Raw genomic sequence first — 14,037 nt, 5'->3', positions numbered from 1 at the left:
TTCAACAGTTTGTCTCAAAGGGCTTCACATGGCATCATAACAACATCCTCTGTCCTTAGACCCTCACATCCACTGAGGAAAAACTCCATAGAAAACCCTTTTAACAGGGAAAAATCGTCTAACAGAAATCCTAAAAATCCATCTGCTATAGATACAGAGAGATATAAATATAGATATTAATTCTTTATCACAGACCCAAGGGGATCCATATCACAATAGAAACACAATAAAAAAGAGACAGAATAAGAATAAGAAAGAAAAATACCAAGTACAGAGCCTTCCCCACTGTTCAATGTCAGCCTACATATAAACATGACAGAACTGCGTACAGAATTAATTAAGATATAGACTTTATTGTAAAATCACACTCAACACATACTAGTTTTTACATTATGTATATAAAATATTTAAAATAAATGTTTAAAAATCTTTTGTTATTATTAAAATGTATTTCTATTTTATTATTTCTCTTATTTTTCTAGTTGTATGTTGTGTTCCTGCTGCTGTAACAGTCATTTAGTAGATCCTGGTCCGGGATCAATTAACTATATCTTATCTTTGTCTTTAATAATGATAATATTATTACACTTTATTTATAGCACTTTTCAAGACAGAGTTACACAACAATATGAAAGAGTTCAGTAAAGTAGGAGGAAGATTATTTGTCTACTTAAGGGCTCAAGTTTTAAAAAGCATTAAAAAGCACACATCATATATATATTTACACCATGTTGATACAATAAATATAAAATAAAGCTACAAGGAAATAAAGGAAAAAGGAAAACAAACAGGAAGTCCATGTGTTTCCTGTTTATTTCCTCTGTTGTAGAACCAGGTCACTCACTAACCTCAATAAATCTCTTCTGTGCTCTACGAAACCTGGGCTTTTATTGTGAAAAATTCCACACTTGGAGATAAATCATCAACTTCCTGTTCCTCAAAGCACGTTTTGGTAAAAATCTTTAAAAAATTTGTCAGGTTTTCCTTGTTTCTGATATAGTTTTATTTATTTATTTCATGTCTTTATGGTCCTTCCTGTTTGTTCGGAGCTCGATGAACTGATTCAGCTCTTCACAGCCCGGTCTCCATGACGATCCTGCAGCTCATGATCGTGTATTCAGGTGTTTTCATGTTCAGGTGTCACTCAGGTGTGTGTTTCCCTCCCTGTGGTCCAGGTCTGGACCCGTCCCAGCGTCAGGGCGTAGAGGGGCTGATCTCCGCGGCGCCGAGCCGCTTCGACCACGCCGCCATGTTCACCGTCCTGCAGAAACACACGCTGCTGCACCGCATGAACGACTCCTTCTCCTGCCTGGTGAGTCACACACACACACACACACACACACACACACACACACACACACACACACACACACACACACACACACACACACACACACACACACACTCTGCACTACACTACCCACAATGCAGCTGGCCTTCAGGTGAGACCTCTACACTAACCTCAATAAATCACTTCTCTGCTCTACGAAACCTGGGCTTTTATTGTGAAAAACTCCACACTTGGAAATAATTAATCATCAACTTCCTGTTCTTTAAATCACGTTTTGGTAAAAATCTTTACATTTTTTCATTTCTTTATGGTCCTTCCTGTTTGTTGGGAGCTCGATGAACTGATTCACCAGGAAGTGTTTCCATCTGGAGCCGTGATTGGTTGATTAGTTCACGAAGCTTCAGCGTCTTTCAGACCAAAAGCCACTGAGCAGGTTTATTGATACCAATACCTTTATTGATTCTGCTTATCAGCCCCATTCTTTATTGATCAGCTGAACAAAACCTAATATTTAGTTTTTGGGGTTTTTGCTTTTATTGTCTCCATTTTTGATTTGAGCTGAAAAACACAAAACAAAACTCAAACAACTTTGGTCATTTTGAAACATACTGTAGGGTATATTTATTTATAATATAATATATATTTCCTGTCATGTCATCAATCAATCAATAACAATAAAGACAAATAAATAAACTGAACTGACAACTTAGAGCAGAGGATAAAGGATGAGAGTCACTCAACCCCCCCCCCTCCCTGGTGTTTAAGCCTGGGGGGCTCTCACACTGATTGAGGGGATAAACGCTCTAATCAATACTTTAGAAATAGGAACATGACCCTTATGGACCAACTGCTGGGCTGGATGAATGGAGGAGGAGGAGGAGGAGGAGGAGGAGGAGGAGGAGGAGGAGGAGGAGGAGGAGGAGGAGGAGGAGAGGGGGGGTGGGGGTGAAACCTAAATAAGTGAGGGGGTGGGAGGAGAGGGGAGGGGGGGTGGATGAAGGTTTTTGTGTTGAAGAAGAAGCAGGAACCTCAGACTGAGAAGGTTTTAGTCACATTTACTTCATGTTGTAGCTGCAACATCTGGATCTTCTACTTCTCCACATGTTCTCCACATCTGCTCATCGAGATGAATCTGAATAAACCTCTCAACTCATTTCATTTATTTAGATCTCCATTAGCTTTGGCTAAGGCCATTGCTATTCTTCCTGGAGTCTACTGTACCTTCACAGATGAACTATCCATGAATGGATGAATTTCCTTTGGGATTAATAAAGTATCTATCTATCTATCTATCTATCTATCTATCTATCTATCTATCTATCTATCTATCTATCTATCTATCTATCTATCTATCTATCTATCTATCTATCTATCTATCTATCTATCTATCTATCTATCTATCTATCTATCTATCTATCTATCTATCTATCTATCTATCTATCTTTACAGAAGATATTTACAGAAACACATCACACCATAAACACAATAACAACATCCATAACCACCACAACTTACAACGATCTACAAGACAAAACAACAAAACAAAATCAATACAAACAGCATATACATATTACTGGACCTTATTCATTTCCACAGTGTAGCTATTAACCATAGTTGTGAGATAGTCAGATGTTTAACAACGTACGTTCCTCATGATGACATTAACTTACAGAAACAGTACCAGACTTAAGATATTTCAAGTAAATTATCAAACACTGTTTGACTAACTCATTAGACGTTGAAGTGGTGGGACGACCAACACATGAGACGGTGTTGTGGTGATGAATCTTCACTCTTCACTCTCGACTTGAAAAAGTTCTTGAGACAGACATTCGACCCCGAGTGGACACACCCAACCCCCCTCACCCCCCCCGACCCTCCCACCCCTTAAAAAGAAACCAGGCTTGTGCTGGTTCTGTCGCTGACACTGGGGGGCGACAGAGAGGTTTTTGTGTTTCAGTTTTTTTTCTAACTGAGCTGTGAAACACTGAGCTCATCTGGACACAATCACAGGGAGTCACGTGATCTTCTCCTATTGGTGGGAAAAAGAGGTAATCTAAAATATCAGATTATACCACTTTCCCTTGGTCAATACAGAAGTACAGTTAAAAGTATAATGGTCAACATTTCAACACAGATATTAGCGATCCCTCATTAAAACAGGTCACGAAAGGACACTGTAGTTTCTTGACCTGAAAATAATATTTCTTAACTCATTCAAGGAGTATAAAAATGGTTAGACATGTCCTGAGATTTTGTAAAAAAAAATGTATGTATAGATATAGATATCAATCTATAGATAGATACCAACTTGTTGACTTGAATCATGATGGTAAACCTTCAGAGCCAGACTTCTCTGTGGAGCTTCAGGATCAGAGGAAATAAAGTTCAATAGACTGATAAGAAGAGGAGTGTTTCTGTAGATAGATTGATAGATTTACTTTATTGATCTTCAAGGAAATTCATCGTCCTCAGCATCCCATAATGACAAGTTTTTAAAAGAGATAGAGAGACAGTAATACACGGAAACAGTACAGTCTCTCTCCAAACAGTTCATAATGATGTAAATGTGGATTTACCGCCACTCTGGTGTTTTCAACAGTTTGATCCAGGATGAAAAACATCTGGTCTGAGAGGATCTGATGGATCAATAATCCTCTGATCAGAGTCTCAGTGATAAGAGCTGATGACCAAGTGAAGAAGTGACGTCCTGTCTGAGGATTTTCACCTGTTTCTACTGGTTTACATTGGTTTGACTCAGAGTTTCCTGCAGAGCTGCACTGAAGACATTTGTGAAGAATCAAAGTTATTGATTTTCAAACAGTAAAATGTTGACGCTCCAAGTCTTTGGACCATACTGGAGGATCACATCAGCTGATTGATCGGTATCAGATCAATCTGAGTCCAATCATCTAGAATCTGTGGAGTTTTGTTTTTCCTCTTTTTGATTAAATGAATCAGACTCTGATCTGATAAACTAAAGACAACAAAGACGTATTATCATGTTTATTCTTAACAAGACGAAAATGAAAAACCCTAAAACTTGGAAACTTGTTCTCCATTTTCAGATCATCTCTTTCTTCAGTGTCGGGGTTTTTACATATTTTTCTCAGAATCCACCCAATGATAAATAGAAATCTTCCATACTTGTTCCATTTCCACCCATTTAAACCTGGAGTTGCTCCTTGTTCGGGGTTAAACGCTCCTGGATCGGACTCGACCCTCTCAGGACGAGTCGCCTCCTCCCGACATGTGTTCTTGTCTCTTTCTTTTTAAAACAACTCCAAACAGGAGGAGATGTTCAGCACGGTGACATCTGTGCCTCTTTCAGTCCCCTACCTGCCTCACCAGGACTCCTTCCAGCTCTGCAATTAGACCGGTCCATTCACGCCGCCTCCTCCAGCTTTTCTCTCCTCGGCCTTTTGTGAAAACTCTTTGGGCTTTGTGTTTCCAACCTGAGCCTCCTTTTCACCCGGCGCTCGGAGAAAAGGCCGGTGCCTCGGCGTTGGGGGGGCGGAGGGGGCGGGGACGAGGGGGGGGACATCTGTTGAGAAGTGGCTTGGATTCATGTCATAGACGAGGTCATATTTTATTCACAAAGAGTTGAACCCAACAACAACAACAGTAATTAGGCAGAGATTTGGTTTGTAGCTGGAGGCCCCGAGTCCTGAGAGCTGGAGGGGCCGGACTCAGGGACTCAGGGACCGACTGAAGCTGCTGGTCCTGGTCCTGGTCCTGGTCCTGGTCCACATGAAACAGATCCTGGAATTAGTCCCGTCCAAAGACTTGGTGCAGGTTTGAGATGGAAGCACTAGAGAGCAACAAAGATTCAGGTTGATTTCGCCTGGTGAAGGTCTGAGGATTTGTTTAAAGGGACAACGAGGAGTTTCTCCAGCGGCAGAACGAAAAATTCCGCGACAATAAAAAAAAGTCTCATATTAATGTGGATGAATCTACGTTACCACTTGTTAATGGTCCATTTTAGATAAATCTATGGTTTTGTCTCTATGGTTATTTTGTTATTATTAGTGGTGGTGGAAATGCTGGTCGAGCCGACCAGCATTTCCTTACTTTCGGTTTCGTGGCGAGTCATGAGAATAAGGCCGCCGAATCTCCGTTTATGGTGGGAACTACGACGGTATGTGATCGTCTTCCAACCTCTGACTTTAATTCTTGATGAATGAAAACATGAGTCTGTCTTGCGCCGGTCAAAGAATTTCACGGTGCGGAGGCTCATAAATGTAGTGTGGAAACACTTCGCTTTTCCAAAACTCCTCGTTGTCCCTTTAAAAGTCAAAGTTTAATTGAGCAAAAACGTATCGTTACCTAAAGTAGGAAAGAGACAGAAATTAAGTCTTCAAGAATTTATAACAATAAGACGCAGAATGTTGTTGTTGGAGGTTATACGATCCAGGACGTCCAGGTTTATCAGACACCTGAGACACAACAGCTTATTTAAAGGATCAGGGATTCAACAGTGGACACACAACCATATCATTACCAATCAAACCAATCATACTATTATACTATGAATGTAAGTTAAAGAGGAACTCTGCAAGATTTGCACCTTAATTCCTTAATTCCACCCGAGCGTCTCTTGGCTGAAAACCAACCTCAACATGGACTGCTTTACAACACTACAACACAACCACGCCCCCCTAATCCGTAATCTATTGTTCATGTTGCCCACCTCAGTCTACATGGCTCCATGGATTCCCTTCTCACCGGCATCGTTGGAAACAAATGCACATGGCCGAGAGGGGAGGGGAGAGAGTTAGCTGTGAGTTTTAATGACAGTGAAAATATGAACTCTGAAAGTGTAACAACAAAATTGGACCAGACTTGCATAGTTCCCCTTTAATGTGTATTTGAATGGCTCAATGTTGGGTTCCTGTTCATTGTGTTTTGTGTTCAAAACCTCAACGACTCGATGAGTCATTAGCTCAGATCTTATTTACAACCTGTTGTAAATAAGATCTCAAAATCCCAAAGATTCATTAACTCAACTTTAACTCGTTCTTATAAAACCTTAAAGCTTCGTTCATTGATTTCTTTAATAAGCCGGAGGAAGCAACGTTCACACACTGTCTACAAACATTTCATCGATCAATCACTGAATTATTGATAATTGATTGTGAACTTTATTTAGATTTAAATATTAAAAGCCAACAGGTTTTATCAATGTTTATTCTACTGTTATTTTAGACACGTTAACCTCCAAATCCTCCTGAAACTAACTTCTGGATCTCCACTAGGAATTAGACAGTTTTATTTGTAAAGCCCATTTTTACAAACAGTTTGTCTCAAAGGGCTCTTTACACAGCAACAACATCCTCAATTGAGGAAAACCTCCCAAGGAAAACCAGGAGAAAGCTCAGGGTGAGCAACAGGACGGGCAGACGGGACATAGATGTTGTTACAGACAAGAACAAACGCTTTACAACATGGAATATGGGGAAACATGGCAGTGAAATCGGTCAGTAAAGGAGAGCTGATGAAGCAGCAGAATAAAGGAGAATAGAATAAATCTGTCTGTGTTTAGATAACGTCGGTGCGACCAGTAGACGATAATAAAATCTTGAACTCCTCAGTCAGCGACATGTTGGATCAGCAGCGCTCGGCCTTCATCGCAGCTGAAGCAGAAGTGACGGGTCATTGGCTCATGGAGACGGAGCTGTGAGCCGGACTCGGTATTTACTTCACCTTCAGTCCCCAGACCTTGAATCCTCCTCGTCCTCGTCTTCGTCTTCGTCCTTCAGGCTTTTGATGCATTGAAGGACGACGTGGACTCAGGTGTCCTCGTCCTGTCTGAGCGTCCTGCCGTCACATTAACTTCCAGCGGAGCTCCACCGCCACACGCTCTAATATAATTACTGAGATCTATGCGTGTGCACGGTGCAGACGACTCAGGCTGCTTTCAATCTGAAGCTTCCCTGTGATCCGGTCCTGTTGCTGCTAATTAGAGGAATCTGCAGCAGAAGAGGAGGAGGAGGAGGAGGAGGGACAGTGTTCACATGGAGATGAACCTTTGGCTTCGAAGGAAAACGTCCAAAGAGGAAAAAAAAACAACCCTTTGGAGAGATGTAGATTACTATTTGTGTTTTACATCTTAATACATGTGATTAATGAAGTGATTGTCTGAGGTGAGAAACTCAGGAGGCGTATTAGGCAAAATTATTCTATATACTATATAAAACAAAACAAAGATGTTGAGTAAACAGAGTGAGAACAGAGGGATTTTGGTTTGAATTTTGTTTTTTAAGAATGAAAATCGTCCAAATAGTGAGAATAAACTTGATTGTCAGAGATTAGAGTCAACATTTTAGGACGATATCTTAGAGCTGTGATGACTGACTCTACAAAACGTCTAAAATATGTAAATGAGGTGATGAAAAGAACTTCACAACAAAGAAACTCTTTATTTTCTAAGTCGTCAATTTACACCAACACTCCTTTATAGTAAAGAGTCGACTGATAATGTGAGTTTTTACAACAATATGTCACTTTATATTCTTTAAATCTACTAATTTAGTTGTTGCTACGTTGCTAACGTTAGCATCATCAGCCGTTTGCTGCAACACTTTCCGATAGCGAGTCAGAGTCGGTGTTAGATTTATTACAACCTCTTGACCTGTAAACACTACAGTAGCTGCTTTTTCCTGATGGAAGAAAAAACAAACAAAGTTTAAATTAGTGCCGTGAGACTTTATCGTTGTTACTGTGAAATAAACAATTAACCCTTCACAGGCTCAGATCGTCGCTGCTTAGTTGTCAAAACCACAGAAAAAACAGAAAGCAGAGTCGCAGAGGTTTTGGTTAATGGAGGAGGTTTAATTGGAGAATAGTAAGTATAGGTCAACCTGCTGATTGTATACAAACAAATGCAATAAGAAAATATGCAGGAATATTTCCCACAGACACGTAATCTATCTATCTATGTTCAGCTTTGTATTTGCTGCTGAATACTTTTATGTTATTTTCTGAAAGTGATGGATAACTCAGCTTTGTAACAATATTCCAGCAGGATGTGTGTTAGTGATTAGCAGCCGCCACCTGCTCGCGCCCCAAAAAAATAACCAAAATCAGATAGTTTTTCAGGTTTGAACCACAAAAACACGAATGTTTTTATATTTAAACTCACTCCTGGTTAATAAATGAGCTCGTGGAAATAGAACAGTCGGCTAAATGCTGGTGGCGACTCTCTCGCTGTGAAGGCCACGAGGCCGATTGGACCAGGAAACGGTTTCTGGAGCCAAAACCGGTCCAGACGACCTCCTCCTCCTCCTCCTCCTCCTCCTCTTCATCCTCCTCCTCCTCCTCCTCCTCCTCTCTGTGAGGCGTTGGAGGTCTGAGCTGAGGTGTTTCACGCTGTGTTCACTTCTTAATTTTAATTTCTGTTGGGTTGTGTTGCTGTGCGGTGGACTGCGGCGCTCTGACACGGAGCGGTGGCGGCGGCTGATGGCTGACGGCTGACGGAGGAGCTAACGAGGCAGTCGGCTCGTTAGCCACTAATTGAGCGGTCAGCGCCAAGACTGGAGTTCGCCATCTGTTTGTCACAGAGGAACATCTTGTCGCTTCGCGCCCGTCAGCAGGGCCGCTCTCTCTCCCGCTCCGTGGTGTGATATTAATAGCTCGAGCTCACAGACGGAGAGAAGGAAGGAGAGAAAGAAACTGGAGAGAGACGACAGATAAACTGAGGAGTGGAGGGAGGAGGAGGAGGAGGAGGAGGAGGAGGAGGAGGAGGAGGAGGAGGAGGAGGAAGGAGACAGTAAAAGGCCTTCACAGGATGCATGTGCCAGGTCCAGTTAACCCCGACAGGCAGCTCCAGTCCTGGAAACCATGTCGTCTTAATTTGACGTCCAGAAATGATCCAGTTGAACAATTTTTTGAAGTGAAAATGTCGTCCAATCAGCAGCTCGTCTGAAGTGGTGACAGGAAGCCAGAGTTCAAATCCTTCACCTAAAAACTAAACTTAGATCCAACATCTAACATCAGTGTTTTCAAAAAGTCGCTTTTTGGCAGAATATATTAAAACTGGAACCAGATAAGGTTTGTATCAACCATCAGCCACTTTGCAACTTCATCAGTGTCCAATCATTGATTATTTTCCTCTACCAGATAAATAACGACTTTAAATTACATTCCTGCAGCTTAATTTAAAAAAAAGTGAGTTACAGAAGTTTAAAGTGACTGAGTGAAGATATTCAATTAAATCAGTGACTATATGAAGTTGTTCTTAATCTTCTGAACATCTTTGACCTGAAAATATATTAGAGTCCACACAAAACGACTGCACAGAAAAAAGAAAAAAAACTCCAACATGTATAACTTTATACATCGTTTGTCTCTAAATCTCAGATACAACACAAACACACTTTAACTAACCAGAACACACCTTAACCAACCCAAACATATCTTAACCAACCCAAACCACTGGACCATCCCAAACCTAAATGTACCTTAACCAACCCAAACACACCTCACCAACCCAAAGACGCCCAACAACCAACCCAGACACACATGACCAACCCAAACATATCTTAACCAACCCAAATCACTGGACCATCCTCAAAACTATACGTACCTTAACCAACCCAAATGACCTTGACCAACCCAAACACAACTTACCAACCCAAACCACTGGACCAACCCAAACAAACCTGACCATCTCAAACCCAAACAACCTTAACCAACCCAACCACACCCGACCAACCCAAACCACTGGACCATCCCAAACCTAAACGTACCTTAACCAACCCAAACACACCTGACAACCAACCCAAACACACCTGACAACCAACCCAAACCATTGGACCAACCCAAACAAACCTGACCAACTCAAACCCAAACAATCTTAACCAACCCAAACAGACCTTGACCAACCCCAAGACGCCCAACAACCAACCCAAACACACCTGACAACCAACCCAAACATATCTTAACCAACCCAAACCATTGGACCAACCCAAACAAACCTGACCATCTCAAACCCAAACAACCTTAACCAACCCAACCACACCCGACCAACCCAAACCACTGGACCATCCCAAACCTAAATGTACCTTAACCAACCCAAACACACCTCACCAACCCAAAGACTCCCAACAACCAACCCAGACACACATGACCAACCCAAACATATCTTAACCAACCCAAATCACTGGACCATCCTCAAAACTATACGTACCTTAACCAACCCAAATGACCTTGACCAACCCAAACACAACTTACCAACCCAAACCACTGGACCAACCCAAACAAACCTGACCATCTCAAACCCAAACAACCTTAACCAACCCAACCACACCCGACCAACCCAAACCACTGGACCATCCCAAACCTAAACGTACCTTAACCAACCCAAACACACCTGACAACCAACCCAAACCATTGGACCAACCCAAACAAACCTGACCAACTCAAACCCAAACAATCTTAACCAACCCAAACAGACCTTGACCAACCCCAAGACGCCCAACAACCAACCCAAACACACCTGACAACCAACCCAAACATATCTTAACCAACCCAAACCATTGGACCAACCCAAACAAACCTGACCATCTCAAACCCAAACAACCTTAACCAACCCAACCACACCCGACCAACCCAAACCACTGGACCATCCCAAACCTAAACGTACCTTAACCAACCCAAACACACCTTGACCAACCCGAAGACGCCTAACAACCAACCCAAACACACCTGACAACCAACCCAAACATATCTTAACCAACCCAAACACACCTGACAACCAACCCAAACATATCTTAACCAACCCAAACCATTGGACCAACCCAAACAAACCTGACCAACTCAAACCCAAACAATCTTAACCAACCCAAACAGACCTTGACCAACCCGAAGACGCCTAACAACCAACCCAAACACACCTGACAAACAAGAACACACCTTAACCAACCCAAAGACGCCCAACAACCAACCCAGACACACATGACCACTAACCGAAACACACCTTAACCAACCCAAACGACCTTAACCAACCGAAACCTTAAACTTTCAGACAGTTCATGGATAATTAAAATAAAAAGTTAAGATTTTTGCAAATGACGAGCTGAATGAATCAATTTATGAATGATGAATACAAACATTAGCAACCTGACATTCAGTCTCACCACGGTTTACTACAATTTTACACCACGCCGTATGACATCTCCATGGAGATCTTTCACTATCACTGAGGACAGTCTGAAGCAGTTTGATGAACAAACAGACAGAAAATAAAGTGTTTTCATGTGAATTCTGCTCAGACTTACAGTAACTCCACCTGATTTATGACTCATTGTTTAACTGGTGAAATATAACTCAATTATAAATGTATCAAATAATTAATTATAAAGTATATTCTTAATCTACACATTGTTTTTCTTTTCTAGTCTTAAAAACAACTCATGTCTGTGATTCTTCAATAATTCATCTAGTGTGTTAGCGACATAGCAGCACAATTATCCAGATTAAACAGAAATGAATCCAAAGAACGTGAACTAGTTTTTTTGATCCATGAACGTAATTAAATATTTTTTGAAATGAGCATGACCCAATTTGTTTTCATCTGTACAAACTTTAAATCTCATCGTTCTTTCCTTCTCTGTACGATCCTTCTGTCAGGATTTACACAGCAGCAGCTTTTCCTCTCTAAATCTGTCATCTTCTTGTACAAACAGTTTTTTTTCCCGTCACAGAATCAGACACAGAAGGAAAAAAAAAAAAAAACCAAAGTCTCTGAGGAGAAAGTGAAACTGTTTCTGTGCTGCAGCTCGTCTTCGTCTCGTCTCCTGGGTCGACTGTTGCCGGGCGGAAAGCCACGGCTGTCAGGAGGCAGGAGGACACTTCAGTGTGTGTGTGTGTGTGTGTGTGTGTGTGTGTGTGTCAGCTCAGTGGAGGTGCTAATTTGTTAATGTTTCTTCCGTGAGGAATCTTAATTAGCGTTGTAAGTTTCATGCCTAATTTAGTGATTACGTGCAGGATGAATGAACTAATGAAGATCTCAGGGTGCTGCAGTCGCTGCATCGCTCCAGTCCTTCTTCACCTCCTCTGTGTTTTTTTTTTGTGTGTGCGTGTTGTTTTTTTTTTTGTTTTTTTAACTAGTGAATTAATAGTTGAAGCCGTAACCTTTACAGTCTCTGTTTAATTGTGATAAAGTATTGAGGATTTCTGTTGAGTTTGTGGAGCCAGAGGTAACGGAGGCTGTTCACACCTTCACCGTGGAGACGGGAAGCTGCCAAGCACCACGTGACCATGACGACGATCAGCTAATATCCTGCTAAAACAAAGATAAAACTGTTTTTTTTTTAACTCTGATGATGGTGATCGTCTTCTCTCAGGAAGTCACATTTAACAAAAGAGAATTTCCTTCAGTCGCACTGATCTGGATGTTTCTAAAACTAATTTCTTTCAGGTTTGTTTAAAAACACAGAGTAGATAATTAGAGCGGATGTAGAGCTGTCTGTCACCATTATGAAAGTTTAGTAGACTATTAATTGCCATAAAAATAATTGCGATTGATGATTTGATTGTCTTTTCCTGATCATTTTATGCCACTATTATAATATAAACCTAAACATAGTTTAATAACACACATGGAGAAGAGCCATTTATTGGCTTTACAACTAAATCATGACGCTAATGTTAATAGATGACATTAAAAGAGGACCAGTCAAACAAAATGTGCAAAATGACGAGGAAATAGTGATGAAATATGACATTTATGTTATTTTCATTCATTTATACAAATGAATTTGTATAAAAGCAAAGCAATTTTACCGATTTTAGGAAGTAACTGCGTTTAGGCGATGATGTCATAACTGGGAGTGGCCTAAACTGGTTTAAGTTTAAATCACAGAACAAAAAACAAAGGTTTAAATGTTTCTGTCTCTAATGAGCTCTTGGTTTTGTCGTTCTCTCTCTCTCTCTGGTCTCTTCAGGGCTGGTTCAGTCCGGGTCAGGTCTTCGTCCTGGACGAGTACTGCGCCCGCTACGGCGTGCGCGGCTGCCACCGCCACCTGAGCTACCTGAGGGACCTGATGGACTACTCAGAGAACAACGCGCTGGTCGACCCCACGCTGCTGCACTACAGCTACGCCTTCTGTGTGTCGCACGTCCACGGCAACAGGTAGAGATGATGATGATGATGGTGATGATGATGATGATTCAGGAGAAGCAGCTCATCCTTAATATTCGAATACATTTACTATAAAACAATAAGATTTACTTTGTCCTGCTGAGAGAAATTTATGGACTCAGTAACCGCCATAAACCAACAATTACATTACACATCCCATAACATTACACATAACACATTCACACACCAAAAAACACACACACACTAAAAGCCACCATAATAAAAGCACTAAACATCTGTTTGCATACACCTTCCTCCACACCCTTTCAAAATAATGTTCCTGTCTTTACAGCACATTTCTATATCACTATAAAACTATAAACTGACCAGACAAACTGTCCTTGTGTCATTTTCTTTTTCGCCAATAAATAACAGTGTAAAATTCAACAGTAACGTCGACGTGGTCACTCAAGATAATCTACAAATCTTCACTGAGAGCAGCAGTAGTAGCAGAAAACAGTATTTATCTTTATATTTTACATTAATACTTAATTAATTCATAGTTTGTCATTTGTTCAGCTCACATTGGCTGATAATCAGTAATATCAGATATATTTCAACATATATTGTCACATGTAATATTTCCTATTAGCTGGTCACTGTG

The 14,037-nt window shown here is 41.0% G+C and overlaps 1 protein-coding gene across 1 annotated transcript in view; it reads left to right on the top strand.

Moving 5' to 3' along the window:
- The window catches only part of cadps2 (Ca++-dependent secretion activator 2), a 271,611-nt gene that overhangs the window by 162,874 nt on the left and 94,700 nt on the right, over positions 1-14,037 (top strand). The window contains exons 12-13 of the mRNA XM_083973873.1: positions 1,176-1,312; positions 13,237-13,424. Of these exons, the coding sequence (XP_083829999.1) occupies positions 1,176-1,312; positions 13,237-13,424 (325 nt within the window). The remainder of the gene's footprint in view (positions 1-1,175; positions 1,313-13,236; positions 13,425-14,037) is intronic.

Source organism: Trachurus trachurus, assembly GCF_905171665.1.
Source record: "Trachurus trachurus genome assembly, chromosome: 6".
In the NCBI taxonomy this organism is placed as follows: Eukaryota; Metazoa; Chordata; class Actinopteri; order Carangiformes; family Carangidae; genus Trachurus; species Trachurus trachurus.
This window is presented reverse-complemented; position numbering and strand designations above follow the sequence as displayed.